Source organism: Schistocerca nitens, chromosome 2, assembly GCF_023898315.1.
Source record: "Schistocerca nitens isolate TAMUIC-IGC-003100 chromosome 2, iqSchNite1.1, whole genome shotgun sequence".
NCBI lineage: Eukaryota > Metazoa > Arthropoda > Insecta > Orthoptera > Acrididae > Schistocerca > Schistocerca nitens.
The window spans coordinates 1164927578-1164943243 of NC_064615.1; the positions used below are offsets into that span (position 1 = coordinate 1164927578).

The following is a 15666-nucleotide window of genomic DNA, read 5'->3' on the forward strand; positions in this document are numbered from 1 at the left end:
GACTGAAAGACTTAAGTGGAAAGAAGGAAGCTGAAGTAGTCAACATTCCCTCATAATTATGGAGATATTTCGGGGAAAATACCATAACAGAAATATTCCACATGATATGCAAGGTATTTGAGACCTGAGAAATACTCTTGGACTTCAAGAAGATTGTAATAATTCCAGTTGCAGAGAAGGAAAGTGCAGACAGTTGTGAATATTACTGATGCAACAATTTAATAAACCATGGGAGGAAGGTAGTTAATCCGCCGTCTGTCGAAGATGAGCGCACAGCATTGCAGGAGTGGTAGGGCGGTGGTGTGCAAACGTGCAATGCCCGGACGTTGGACATGCCTGCGAGCACAGTGTAAGAAATCCTGCGAAACATCCTGCATTGCTATCCATACAAAATCACCTATGTCCAGGAGTTGCTTCCTGCTATTATGCCAGCAAGACAAACGTTCGCTCTGGAATTTCTTGTCCCTTGAAAGTGGACAATGAATGGCCATGTAACATTATGTGGATAGATGAAGCTCATGTCCATCTCCCAGGACATTGCAGTGAGCAAAATTGCAGAATATGGGAACGTAAAATCCACGTCAACCAGTACCACTTGATTCCGCGTAAGTGACTTTGAGGTGCAGGTTGACGGCATCGTCTATCGTAGCACCGAATTTTTACGAAATGAGTCCTGCGGTTTCTGTTACCTATCCCGTGACTGGTAAACGGTATGAGAGTCTTTTGCGCGCGAAAGTGATTCCAACCTTTCAACAATGTGGATGTGAGGGGTGTATCATTTTTATGCAAGATGGTACTCCTACGCACATATCGCACAACCAGTGAAGCCACTACTGCAGAGACATTTCGGAAATGCTAGAATTATCAGCCACCATTTCCCTATAGCCTGGCCCTGGCCGTCCTGACCACCTCATCTTAATCCGTGTGACTTCTAGCTGTGGGGTTATTTGCAATATGTTGTGTCCAGGGCTCGAAATACTACCGGAGCTCACTGAGGGCACGCTGTGCGCAATGCATTCTGAACGTGGCCCCCGAGACGTTCCGGTCTGTTGTGGAATATGGTGTTTCTCGAACTTGGGGCAGAAAACGGTGGACAGCATATTGAACATGTCTTGGCGCCAGTCTCAGACAGTATGAAACTGAGGAAATTTTGCTTTTTGTGGTTGTTTGCCTCAGGACAATTAAAAACTGCGTCATTTTTCTTCTTGTGTTGTTTATGGCCACAGGACAAAAACCGATGTCACTTTGCTGTTTATGCGGCTTTCGGTCTCAGGGCAACTAAAAACCCATTTTTCAAACAATGGAAAATCGAGGATGGAATGTAACAATATTATGAGAAGGAAAGTTACTACTCACCATATAGCGGAGATGCTGAGTCGAGATAGGCAATAGGCACAAGAAGTCATTTGAAAAATTCTGTGAAAGAAAAAGTGAGGCAGGGAAATACAGAGCTTGCTGTAATTCTGGGAGGACTTACTTCACAACTGCAACTACTTGATGTATTGATGTTACAGTGAAACAACGAAATCTGGAGAATGTCGACTTTCACCAGTGAATGTCAACATTCACATAGTCGCATAGTGTATCTCCGAAATATTTGCTAAATACCCTTATTTCTGACTTACACCGGTAAATGTTGACATTCACCATGCACTAATGGTGAATGTTGAACATGTTGGAGATTTATATTTTCTTATCCGTTATTCAGTCGCTATTAAACGTCACAAGGGTGACGTAACTTTTTCGCCTCTCTTTCTGAAAGGAATGACCAAGCATTTAAAATACACAATACATTCTACATGAGAAAAGAAAATAATAGTTATAAAGAAATTACTTACGTGATTCAAATCTTATTTATTGCAACAACTTAAACTATTATGACACTTTGAATTGCACAAGAGTCCCTTGCTTTTACAACTGGATTTATTTGTGGAACACTTCCTTTTCCAATGACAGCGTGTGTAGCTTTGTCCCCCGCTTCTCGAATTAGCTACAGCTGCTTCTCTCAACGACATTTCGCGAAAAGAAATCTCATCTATGGACAGTAACTTTTCTTTACAAATTACGAACTGATTACGTGTATAAAGCTGCTTGAGGGTACCATTTTTATTTGCCAGTTTATAGAAGTCGGAGTCTTCTCTTCCAACAACAACCGCTAACACATTGCGGCTATCTGTACGACCATGGTCGACATCAGGAACTTGTATTCGTACATTGTCACCAATTTGAGCAGGAGGTTCGTAACATCTTTGTTGCTTGCAGTAGAAGATTTTCTTTCGCGGCCGCTCTTTTTGTAGAAATCAACTCGTGTTTTTCAGACAGAATTTGATGTGAAGACTTTGTAGGTTGTAGGTCCTCTTCAATATTTTTCTTTGAAATATGGTTTTCGGTATGACCACCGCTCAATTCTTTTTATAAGCATTAACAATTTCTTCAAGCTGTTCTTCGGTTTCAGAAGTATTGGCAATTTCTTCGAATTGTTCTTCAGTTTCAATATTTGCGATTTGTTCGCCAGGCAAAAAAGACGATGCTATGCCTCTTTTTGCTTTAACGCCAAACATGGCTTCATAAGGACTTTGGCGTATTCCTTCGTTGTATCTAGTGTTCTTGGCAAACTGAACAAAGGATAAACCATCTGACCATTTATTTGTATAGTTATCGTTCATCCATGCAGTTACCATATCCTATATATCCTGATTGGCCCTTTCAACTGAGCCTTGTGTTTGACTGTGACGAGGCTGTCCATGAACTATTTTAACATCTTTTCACATAGCGCATATTTCGGATATGACTTGATTACTAAATTCTCTACCATTATCTGAGTGCAATATTGCTGTTGCACCAAATGTTAAAAATATTGAAAGAACGAGATGCGCTACTTCTTCAGCTCTTTTAGTTTTCAAAGGTCGTAGCTGGACAAACATAGTTAAATGATCTTGATACACCGTTATGAACTTATATTCGCCATCTATGTTTGACTGCAGATCTATCAGATCAACTTGACATCCCGAGTTTAATTCAGAACTAACCATTGGCTTCACAACAATAGCTTTCTTAGGTGCACTGTGTTTCATTTGACACTGTTTGCATAAATTTAAATACAACATTACAACTTCATATGTAATATCTTTGTACTTAACTTTCAACTATTTAAGCATACGTGTTTTTCCTCTGTGGCCTATTCTGTTGTGAGTTTCATATAGTATACTGTACAATTCTTCATTGGTAACATAATACTGTATGTTCGTTTCCCCTGGTTTTAATGGTACAATTAACTTCTCTTCATCATTAAGTTTTAAAACATCAAAACTTTTTAATGGTCTGTAATCCAAAGGTGTGTTGCATTTAATTTTAGCAGAAACCACTTCAGAAAGTATTTTAGAATACTTTTCTTAAGAAAAATAAAAACAATTGTCTTCTCGTTTACCCGCAATTAATGCATTTTAACTTTTCATGAAAAAGATCACGATTTACTGCAGTATCCATTTAGTATAAATTAGGGTATCGGAAAAAAATTAAGAAAACGTTGATCGCGTTATCAAAGCTTGCATATGACTGACAAAGCTGAATGACTCCGAGGACAAAGGATTTGGCGGGAGAGAGCCAGTCGCTTGTTTTTTGACTTTTCTGTTTTGGACCTCCACCGGAGCATATCTGTGATTGTCGATCGACACACACCGGAGAGGGTCTGAATGTACAACAATGTAATGAAATATTCGATCTTTCACCGTCGTATTTGGTATCTGTTGACATTCACCGGTGAAAGTCGACATTCTCCAATTTCGGTCATTCACGGTAACGTCGATATATAAACCACTTAAAGTGTTTGAGAGAGAGGAATGGAACAAATGGATGAAACCGAACACGAATTCACGCCGATACGGAGCTTTAAAACGACCTACAATCAAAGAAGTCTGTCTGTGGATAATACAGTCGTGGTGTAGAGTGAGAGAAGACATTATTGTTAAATCTTTTAACAAGTGCGGCATAAGTAGCGCTTTCGATGGCAGTGAAGACCATCTCATGTACGAAAAGGACAACGATGACGACAAAGAGGAAGAAGAAGAAAGTTCACTTGACGATTTTCAGGGATTTTAAAGGTCAGTTCGCTTTTATGAACTAAGAATTCTTTTTGTAGCCTGGCTTTAATACGTAATAATGAAAATGTTTGTTTGTTTTTTTAATTGCTTAAAAATTAAGGTTTTAGCGTCTTATAGTCCGTAAAATACAGTATGTAGCTCGTGATAGATATTTAGTCCAAGATATACCATTGTTGAGCGGTAATGGTTGGAGAGGGAGCCTTGAACTAAAGTGGTCCGCATTCTATCTCCGGTGCAGTAGACGTGCAGTAGTTATTTAGTCTAAACAGCAGGTGCGACAGTGCCGGTCTGCACGTAGCGCCTGTGGCTTGTGGGATGTCCGTTACGACGCGGCCCTCCCGCTCTGTCCCTCTGCCCGGCAGCGCCCACGGTGTTCTTCGCGTGCAGCGCGCTGGCGTCGCTGCTGTTCGTGCAGCTGGCGCGCGACTGGCCGGCGCTCGCCGCCGCCTGGGACGCCGTCGAGAGGCGCCTGGCGCCGCGCTACGGCTACCCCAGGGGCGTCGCGCGCCGCTGCAGGGTCGTCACCGCCACCGTGCTGCTGAGCGCTCTAGGTACTGCGCGCTGCCCGTCGCTCTACATTAGATTAGATTAGATTTACTTTCATTCCAGTTGATCCGTAGTGAGGAGGTCCTCCAGGATGTAGAACATGTCAGAAAAACAACAATAAGTAACAAATATTTACAACTAAAACAAATAAGCTAGTGTACCATTCCTCAGGTCCCAAGTGGGATGACCGTAATTTTTTTAATGAACACTATATGAAAGAGTCATTTTACAAATACTAATGCACTGAATTAAAAAAAAAAAAAGTTTATTTAATTATTTATAAGGTAATAAACGTGTAATACAACTACTATAATACTTAATTACAATGAACACATTACTGCACTGAAAGGGTGCAGTAGTTAGATTGTACGTACACACACAAACACAGACACACAGACACACACACACACACACACACACACACACATATATATATATATATATATATATATATATATATATATATATATATATATAACGGAAAATGCTTAGGAAAACATTTGACGCAAGTAACAACAATGGAATATGGATCAATCACAGAAAAGATTGGAAAACGCAGATTACAATTCTATGGACACCTATACAGAATGCCATCACACAGACTGACCAATCAGATCTTTGACTTGGTAACCACTAGAAAAACAACAAAATGGGTCGCAGAGGTAAAAAACGACCTGAACCAACTCAACATAACAGCAGACACAATAAACGACAGAATAAAATTCAGAAACATCATTAAGAAAAGTAAACTACATGAGATACAATGTGACAAACGAACAGGCGTAAAATGGACCGAAGAACGCAAGCACGATCACAGCCGGAAGATGAAAGAAATATGGGCAACCAAAAAGGCAATCAAGATGAAGCCGAAGACACAAAGCCGACAAGAAGCATGGACAGAGGACCGGAAACAGAAACACAGCGAGCGAATGAGGGAAGTTTGGGCAGCAAGGAAGGCAGCAAAAGGAACTGGCCATGTAGTTTAGTCCAACTGCGCTCTTTAATGGCAAAACACCAATAATATTTATATATTGTGCAGAAGTTATATTGTACACACACACAAATCAGTTGGTTTTACTGAGAAATTCATCAATGGTGAAGAAGGAGTTGGCCACCAATAAATCCTTTAGGCTTCTCTTAAACTGAATTTCATTGGTTGGCAAGTTATTGAATATGTGTGTATCTGAATAATACACACCTTTTTGTACAAGACTAAGTGACTTTAAATCCCTGTGAAGATTATTCTCGTTTCTAGTATTGATTGCATGAATTAAGGTGTTATTTTGAACAAGTGATATATTTTTAACGACAAATTTCATTAAGTAATAAATATTTTGGGAAGCAGTAGTTAGTATCCCTAGTTCCCTAAACAGGCTTCTGCAGGATGTTCTTGAGTTCACCACACATATAAATCTTACTGCACCTTTTTTGTGCCCGGAAAACTTTAGCCTGGCTTGATGAATTACCCCAAAAAATAAACCCATATGACATTGTGGAATGAAAGTAAGCATAGTATGCCAGCTTTTTCATTTTTATATCCGCTATGTCTGACACAATTTGCATTGCAAATAGAGATTTGTTAAGACGCTTCAGCAGCTCTGTGGTGTGCTCCTCCCAGATGAATTTATTACCAAGCTGTAATCCCAAGAATTTAACACCACTTCTTCTATCTGCTTGTCATCGTATGTTAGGCGTATACTTGTGGGACACCCCTTACAAGTTCAGAACTGCATGTAGTGTGTTTTTTCAAAGTTAAGTGACAAAGAATTGGCTAGGAACCAGTGATTAATGTCCACAAATATTTTATTACCTGATCTTTCTAAGACTACACTTGATTTGCTATTTATTGCAATGTTTGTATGATCGGCAAACAAAACGAACTTGTCATCTGGTAATGATACTGATTAAAGGTCATTGATATACACAAGAAAAAGTAAGGGCCCCAAAATGGAACCTTGTGGGACCCCACTTGTAATTAGATCCCAGTTGGATGGTGCCTGATAGCTTGATACATGTCTCTTTCCTAATAACACCCTTTGTTTCCTGCCAGAGATATAAGATTTGAACCATTTTGCAGCATTTCCTGTTACACTATAATATTCTAATTTATTTAAAAGGATATTGTGATTTACACAGTCAAATGCCTTTGACAGACCACAAAATATACCAGCTGCCTGCAATTTGTTGTCTAATGAATTAAGCACATTTTCACTGTAAGTGTAGATAGCCTTCTCCATATCAGAACCCTTTAGAAATCCAAACTGTGACTTTGACAGTATGTTATTTGAGATAAGATGGTTATAAAGCCGATTGTACATTACTTTTCCTAAAATTTTTGAGAATGCTGGCAACACTGAAATTGGACGGAAATTTGACGCTATTTCTTTATCTCCCTTCTTAAACAGTGGCTTAACTTCAGCATATTTCAACCGCTTAACTTCAGCATATTTCAACCACGTAGTCACCACCAGCACCACCACCTGCTATCTGTGTGTGTGTGCCTCTGTCCTGGCTTGTACAAGGTGTATCGCAATTAATGGGGAGTACTGGAGCACGTGACGGTGAGCGATAGTAGAAGTGAAACAGATGCAAATGTATGGTTACGAGTCACCTCCGTCTTCGGTACGAAATATTGTCCCAGTTAATACAAATTTATTTGAAGTGTAAACCTTTTCAATGAAGTTTACATCTTCCACGATTGCTCGAGGATGGTTTTTCGTGTTTTCTTTCCAAAATGTTTGACTGTGTCAATCCTAAAAGTTTTATTGTATTCGCGGCTTTACAAAAACAACAAGTTTCAATCATACTTAACAAACATAAAGCAAAAAGTTGTGCCGATAATTCAAACGAAGTTGACGGGAGAGAAAAGTTTAGTGACTGGTGAGAAATTACGGAGAGTGTGTCACAGGGCACAGTTTTGGGTCTACTTCTACTCCTTGTATACGGAGTCCGTCGAAAAAGTTGCGAGACTCATTCTATTCCTGGCATAATAAGCAAAGTAGGTGCAGTATTTGAGGATCATTTTTTCAAAGCTCACTTTCTGCAACAAAGGCCAAAATGAAGTTTTTACAGCATATACTGTTTCAGATAGCTTCCTTTCGTATTCAGAAAACAGTTTTTTTTTTTCAAAATCCTCGCAATGTATCATGAAACTGATATAGCAAAACTCATTTTCTGCAGCCAACTTTTGACAGGTGAATAATCTTCCGATTTTAATAATCCCATTTTCAACGTTAGTTTTGGTGTAAGAGCCAATACGGCCTCATGATATTTGAATTGTGCACATTTGCATCATTGTCAGATGATTGTGGGTTGCCTAACTACGTGTCTGGGATCACAAAGATGTTGTATGTATCCTTAGCCTGTGTTTGAAAGTTAATTTCTAAATAAAATGGCAGAAGAATACTCTTAAACTGTAACAGACGTTGAAAGGGAAGGGACGAGAGGAAGAACCGCTTTATCAAGATTGCTGGAAAAGTATAGAGTTTTCATGGGTGTTGGCCATTACTTTCCAATACGGGGAAATCGTTATATGCCTCCTGATCGGATGCTCAGTAATGTGGAAAAGAAAAAACCAAGGTGACGTCAGAATATTGCAAGATGACTGGAATTTGTATAATTTCAAGCAGAAGTCTAGCAGTATTTAAACTTTGAATTGCTTTTCAGCATTACCAACGCCAGAGTCATTCAGTACAAAAAGAATTGCGACTTCAAGCTTCAGATTTGTGTTACATATACATATTTTTGGGAGACAACTGTAGTTGAGACCCTCAGGAAAGGATATATATCCTTCAGAGCCATGGACATAGCCAAAAAGTTGAAAACGATGAATCATGTCAAAGAAGAGTTGAGATGTAACAACGTTCATGAAGTACATTGAAATATCCGATGATGCCAGGGGGTTCCATGAATATATATTGAAGAAGAATAGTTCTGCCGATAGCGCAAATATAAGTGATATGATGGGAAAGGTAGATGTTAAGGAAACAGGGTAAGACACTAGAGTATAAGCACATTAATTGGATTAAGTTAAAATATGTAAGTTTTTGTCTTAATGTAATGCCTTCTCATCCGTAATACTAAAAAATTTATATGTAATTTATTTGTTTATTGTGTTTCCTTGGAAAATGGACTATAAGAAATAAAGTAGTGCAGCAATATGTTATGCAGAAAGCAAATTTGAAAATAATATGGTATTTTCATGGTCTTTTTAAAATATATGCATGCAGACTGTTCATTTGATTTATAGATGTATCAACTAGAGTTTACAAATCAATAGATTACATGTGAAGTTTGCAAAATTTTCTTCCTTATACAAATCCCAAAACAGTCTGTAGCGTTTCCTCATTTATGTGGCAGTTTGAACTATGAACTGTCCAAAAATTAGTGCATTAGACCACTCAGTTGCGGGTATGCAGTGTTCGGCGGTGGACGTGCGACAGCAGTGTGTCACAAATCGCAGTGGAGCGACATCTCTGAATAAAATATTCAAGACATCCTTCAGAATTTTTTAAAGAAGACAAGAGTGTTTGAAAAGTTTGTCCCACACACTGTGACTGCTGAACAAAAACGATGCGTGCACGCCTGCCGCGATTTGACTGAAATATAAAATGCGAACAGTTATTTTTTGGGAAAAATCATCCCGCGTGACGAGACTTGGTGTTACCAGTACGAACCTCCCACAAAACGAAAAAACTGCAGAAACTCACATGAAGGGTCAATGCTCTGACGACATAACCGATAGTCAAACCAATGCGACACGCGAGTTGATCAACATCCCAAAGATGCAATTTTTGACAATTTCGCCTGGTTGTATCAACTTTCTGTGCATTGTACTCATGTGGGAGACTGGGTAGAACACCTGAAGAATTAAAATCACCACATTGACGTTTCTCTATTTCTTACTAACAGAACCTCGAAATTTTTTGGACTGATGGGATATAGGAATGACCTTCCACTTAACATTCGTTAAGCAGAATTCGTACTTTTCGCAGATGAAATTAGCTTCATAAAATATCGCATTAGAGAAAGAAACTGTAGAAATTTTTAATGTTTCTTGAAGAATTATTAACTGGTTTGCTGGAAATGGACTCTCCCCACATTTTCCGACATCGCACTATATTAAGTTTTCTACAACATCCTAATGTATTTTCCGTATTTTCAATCAATAATGTCTTATGGACTAATTTTCTTGGGGTAGCTCATCATTAGAATGAAAGGACTGATTTCACATAACCGAGCAGTGTGGTGTTCAGCCGCAGTGACCTTGTATGTACCTCTCGAAGAAGTTAGGGATTTCAGTTGTATCTTCACAACATACTAGTGCACATTCGATAGTCATATCCATCATAAATAATACACTACTGGCCATTAAAATTGCTGCACCACGAAGATGACGTGCTACAGACGCGAAATTTAACCTACAGGGAGAAGAGGCTGTGATATGCAAATGATTAGCTTTTCAGAGCATTCACACAAGGTTGGCGCCGGTGGTGACACCTACAACGTGCTGACATGAGGAAAGCTTCCAACCGATTTCTCAAACACAAACAGCAGTTGAACGGCGTTGCCTGGTGAAACGTCATTGTGATGCCTCGTGTAAGGAGGAGAAATGCATACCATCACGTTTCCGACTTTGATAATGATCGGATTGTAGCCTATCGTGATTGCGGTTTATCGTATCGCGACATTGCTGCTCGCGTTGATCGAGATCCAATGAATGTTAGCAGAATATGGAATCGGTGGGTTTCAGGAGGGTAATACGGAACGCCGTGCTGGATCCCAACGGCCTCGTATCACTAGCAGTCGAGATGACAGGCATCTTATCCGCACGGCTGCAACGGATCGTGCAGCCACGTCTCGATCCCTGAGTCAATAGATGGGGACGTTTGCAAGACAACAAGCATCTGCACGATCAGTTCGATGACGTTTGCAGCAGGATGGACTATCAGCTCGGAGACCACGGCTGCGGTCACCCTTGACGCTGCATCACAGACAGGAGTGCCTGCGATGGTGTACTCAACGACGAACCCGGGTGCACGAATGGCAAAACGTCATTTTTTCAGGTGAATCCAGGTTCTGTTTACAGCATCATGATGATCGCATCCATGTTTGGCGACATCGCGGTTAACGCACATTGGAAGCGTGTATTCGCCATCGCCATACTGGCGTATCACCCGGCGTGATGGAATTGGGTGCCATTGGTTACACGTCTCGGTCACCTTTTGTTCGCACTGACGGCACTTTGAACAGTGGACGTTACATTTCAGATGTGTTACGACCCGTGGGTCTATCCTTCATTCGATCCTTGCGAAACCCTACATTTCAGCAGGATAATGCACGATCGCATGTTGCAGGTCCTGTACGGCCCTTTCTGGATACAGAAAATGCTCGACCGCTGCCCTGGCCAGCACATTCTCCAGATCTCTCACCAACTGTAAACGTCTGGTCAATGGCGGCCGAGCAAGTGGCTCGTCACAATATGCCAGTCACTACTCTTGATGAACTGTGGTATCGTGTTGAAGCTGCATGGGCAGCTGTACCTGTACACGCCATCCAAGCTCTGTTTGACTCAATGCCCGGGCGTATCAAGGCCGTTATTGCGGCCAGAGGTTGTTGTTCTGGGTACTGATTTCTCAGGGTCTATGCACCCAAATTGCGTGAAAGTGTAATGACATGTCAGTTCTAGTATAATATATTTGTCCAATGAATACCAGTTTATCATCTGCATTTGTTCTTGGTGTAGCAATTTTAATGGTTAGTAGTGTATATCACAGTTTGAAAAGAATAGTGATGTCCATGTCATTAACAATAAAACAGAATGTGACCTTTATTGCCAATCATTAAAGCTGTCGGTGGCTCATAAAGGAGTAGAATAAGTATTTAAAAAAAATTTTGATCATTTGCTGAAAAACATAAAATGTCTGACAGGTAGCGAAGCAAGCTTTAAATCTAATCTACATCATTTCTTGTGGACAACTTCTTCTATTCCGTTAGCAGGACTGTAAAATGGTGTGTTCATTAATGTTAAAACTCATGAAGAATACATATTCTGTAAACTTACCCAATACACATTATTTCGACAGCAAAATCGTTGAAATAATTTATGGAACTTGTAACAAACTCGCCTTGTGGAACGTTGGGGAATGTGGTACATTCTTTATAGAACACACTTTCCTTGCTGATGCAACACAGCTGACGCGCCAATTTGGTTCAAAATGGGTAGGTCCAGCGGAGCCCCTACCTGTGTCTCCAACGTCTTCTGACCTCAGCCCTCTGGAATTTTGCTGCCTTGCTGTTATCTCAACAGCGCAGTGTTCAGCACCCCCATTGATAGGGTTGAAGAACTGGGGCAGCGAATTGCATATTCTTGTCAAGATTTTACAGATTATCCACGAGTGTTTGAAAGAATTCCTAACTCACTGCAGAGACCGCTGCGGTATCGCATCGAAGTGCGAGGACGACACGTGGAACACCTCTTGTAACAGGACCGAGTGTATAGCAATTTGTAACACGTAACGTGCAGAAGTAGTGTTGTATTCTTTGCTAAGGTTGGCTATAGGTGAAATTTGAAACGAATTACACCACACTCATAATCCAAAAGGTTACATTTGAAGTTCATTTGTACTAACTAGGGCAATATCTGATACCGAAGTCAGTGACGGATCGTAACCATACATTCACAACTACACTGCGCAACAGATGTAAAGGATCACTTTTTCGAAACCAAGTAATTGTCTCCCATTGCGAATCAGAAGTTTAACATTTGCCTCAAAGGTGCGTAAAACCTCTGCCTGTACTGGTGCAAAAGTGTGGCGCTCTGCGAAGTGGCCGTCGAGGTCTCCGACGCTTGAGAGAGCAATAAATCGACACGTCCGAAGAAAAGGCTACGGCTCAGACGTTCACGAGCCCTCTAAGGCGGGTTAGTTAAGTCACATTGGCACCAAATTTCACTACAATTCTACCCGATGCTACCGTGGAAGTGTCGCGTGATGGGAAGGTCGTCACACACCCTTATCCACATTCCACCCCTTCCTTTGACGCCTCTGCGATGGAGGTCAGAAATACACGTGCAGCGTTGAAATCACTTGGTTTTCTTATAAGTGACGGAGGGAAACGTTTCATAGCCGCTCAGAAAATGCACAAAAAGGCCTTAGGGGGCTGCATAAAAAGCGTCAGTAATACCAACCTCTCCTTAGGCCGATGATTCCTACACATTTCGCCGATGAAAACGGGAGTTTGCATTGTGATGACTATCAGGCTGACGTTCTTGATAGCCTTTGATGCTGCTGACACCCACGAACATTTCGACGCTTCTCTAACAACACTGTGGGGCTGCATCTGCACCGGAAATGCTCGCAGTGCGGCCACAATTTTTGCTCTGCTGTACAGGGTGTAACCAGTAGGGACTATTCAAATCATTCGTCGAAATTTTATTTTGATACGAAGCAGAAAACAGTGTTTCTGATTTTGCAGCCTCCTGTTTCGCGCCCTCCTGTAGCTCGAAGGTATGTGTCACTGACACATGCATGAATAAAACGGCGAAGAGTCGTGTAAGACCCACCATTTCGGCAACAACTTCGGCGCCACTCACCTGCCTTTGTTAAGCACTTTGAAAGTCTACCTGTACTGAGACGACCTGCGAAGCAGTCGTAGGCGCTTGCAGGCAGCGCACCCTTTGACACTACCCCACTCCCAGATGTCTGCTAGCAGGCATCTGGGACTACACTACAGGTTGTCTCATACAGGTATATTTTTCAAATCCTCAATAAATGTGGTTACGTGCAACGGAGGCTGTTGCCGAACTGGGGGAGAGGGGGAGGGAGGTGTTTGGAAGACTCTTTGCAGTTTTATGCATCAGTAGCGCACATTCCCACGATCACATGGCAAGAGGACGTGCTGAAACAGAAGGGCTGAAAATGTATAAGCATACTTTCTGCTTCGGATTATGTCGAATTTTGTCGAATGATTTCGAACAGTCCCAAGTACTTCCAACCTGTAAACGAAAACAAAACTTCAGTCGCACTCCAAAGGGATGCAATCACGTTCAGTGGGGTGCAGCCCCACAAAGTCTTTATAGAAGGGCTGAATCGTTCGTGGGTGTTAGCAGTGCCAAGGGTTGTCAAGAATGTCATTCTGTTGCTCATCACATTGCGAACTGTCGTTTTCGACCGCGAATGTGTGGAGAGGCTATGTCTCTGAAACGTTTTGCTCGGCCACCCATAAGAAAACCGCGTGATTTCAGCGCTGAGTGTTGCGGTTCCGACGTCCATGGCAGAAGCGTCAAAAGAGGGGGTGGAATGTGAACGGCCTTCCCATCACGCGACACTTGAACGGTAGCGTTGGGCAGAATTGTGGTGCAATTTGGTGCCGATGCGACAACGTTAGCACACATTACACGACACGCGACCTTCTGAGCTGTGTGCTCCTATTCCGCTCGTGTCGACACCTCGCTGTATGAAGCGCCGCCGTGGATCCGAGGGTGATGCCGCACTGCGCCACGCTTTTGCACCGCTACAGAGGAACGTTATAGGTACATTCGAGCCAAATTTCAAACTTGTACGTCGCAGCAGGAGACAGTAACGTGGTTTCGAAAAAGTGGTCCTTTAGTTCTGTTGCGCAGTGTATCTCGCGAGCGGCTCGACTGCAGGTACATGTTTACCGGAACTTTTGTGGTTCTACTACTTTATACTTATACCCATCTCACTTTTCGTTATTAATTATGGTACCCCTGTACAATTGTCTGTGCACTGTCACAAGTACCTATTACGAGGTGAACTGTGATCCTGGCCGGAAAAACTGCGACGTAAAGATACAAGCCAAGTTCACTCTTGGGTAATTACGTGTGGGATGTTGCTACTAAGCTGGCCCAAGAATAATGAGCAGTACTTATTGTGACTGCAAGGGTTTTCTTGGTGCACGTGTTTTGCTAGCGCTTACTTTGCTTTTCCCTTTTCATCTGACCCTGTTGTGAGTCACGATTTTCGTCACATGAGATCGTCCATTTGTCTTCTGTCCGTACCGACGTAGAAGGTAATGTGTAATATCAAATTACTGTATTTCCATTTCATAAACCATCAATGTTAGGTGTCTTCGAGTAACTACGATAAGCACTTTAGTAACACGCCTAATTACTCAATCTGATAAAGGATGTCTGCATGAGCAGTCAAAACATCGGTAGTTATACCACGGTTGACGCGGTCTCACATCCGGAAAATTTTTTTGTTAAGATGCGCTCCGGTCGCTGGAGACTACGCTCATATTTAGATTACTGCTTTTATCCATCCGTTCAAAAATGGTTCAAATGGCTCTGAGCACAATGGGACTTTCCCAACTTCTAAGGTCATCGGTTCCCTAGAACTTAGAACTACTTAAACCTAACTAACCTAAGGACGTCACACACATCCCTGCCCGAGGCAGGATTCGAAACTGCGACCGCAGCGGTCGCGCGGTTCCAGACTGCAGCGCCTAGAACCGCTCGGCCACCCCGTCCGGCTATATCCATCCGTCTAACGTATCACTAGATATATTGCCATTAGACGTTTATCTGTGCAATAAAACAAAATTAGTGTCTTCTTTTTGTTGCTTCTGGTAACAAACTACGAGTGAATAACCTTGGTAAACAAATGTTACGCGAATGAACTAAGTGAGCTGGAAAAGTGAATGTATTGCACGTATCACGAATAATTAAATGCTGGTCTCCAGGCGTCGCACACTTTCTCACAACGATCAGCGATAATTTGACATTGCTATCAGAATACGATTATAACAACATGGAGAAAGATAATTCTGACACGTCTACCGTGGACTGACACGTACTGCTAGGTAGACAATGTTAGGCCGCTAAGGTTCGTGTGAAGCAGTTCCAGACTCTCGGTTTGAGAGATATTGCTCCTCAGCAGTATTTTAGCACACGCTATTCTCCTGAATCTGGGCTTGGTGCAGTCTATGAAGTAATATCTTTGACCCTGTCACATTCATTTCATATGGTCTTGAGACATGGCACGACATCAGAGGGAGC

General features: G+C 41.6%; 1 protein-coding gene across 1 annotated transcript in view; it reads left to right on the plus strand.

The window, feature by feature from the left end:
* LOC126235625 (gustatory receptor 5a for trehalose-like) overlaps positions 1-15666 on the plus strand; it is a 167014-nt gene that overhangs the window by 37102 nt on the left and 114246 nt on the right. Inside the window, exon 4 of the mRNA XM_049944337.1 lies at positions 4463-4651. Coding sequence (XP_049800294.1) covers positions 4463-4651 — 189 coding nt within the window. The remainder of the gene's footprint in view (positions 1-4462; positions 4652-15666) is intronic.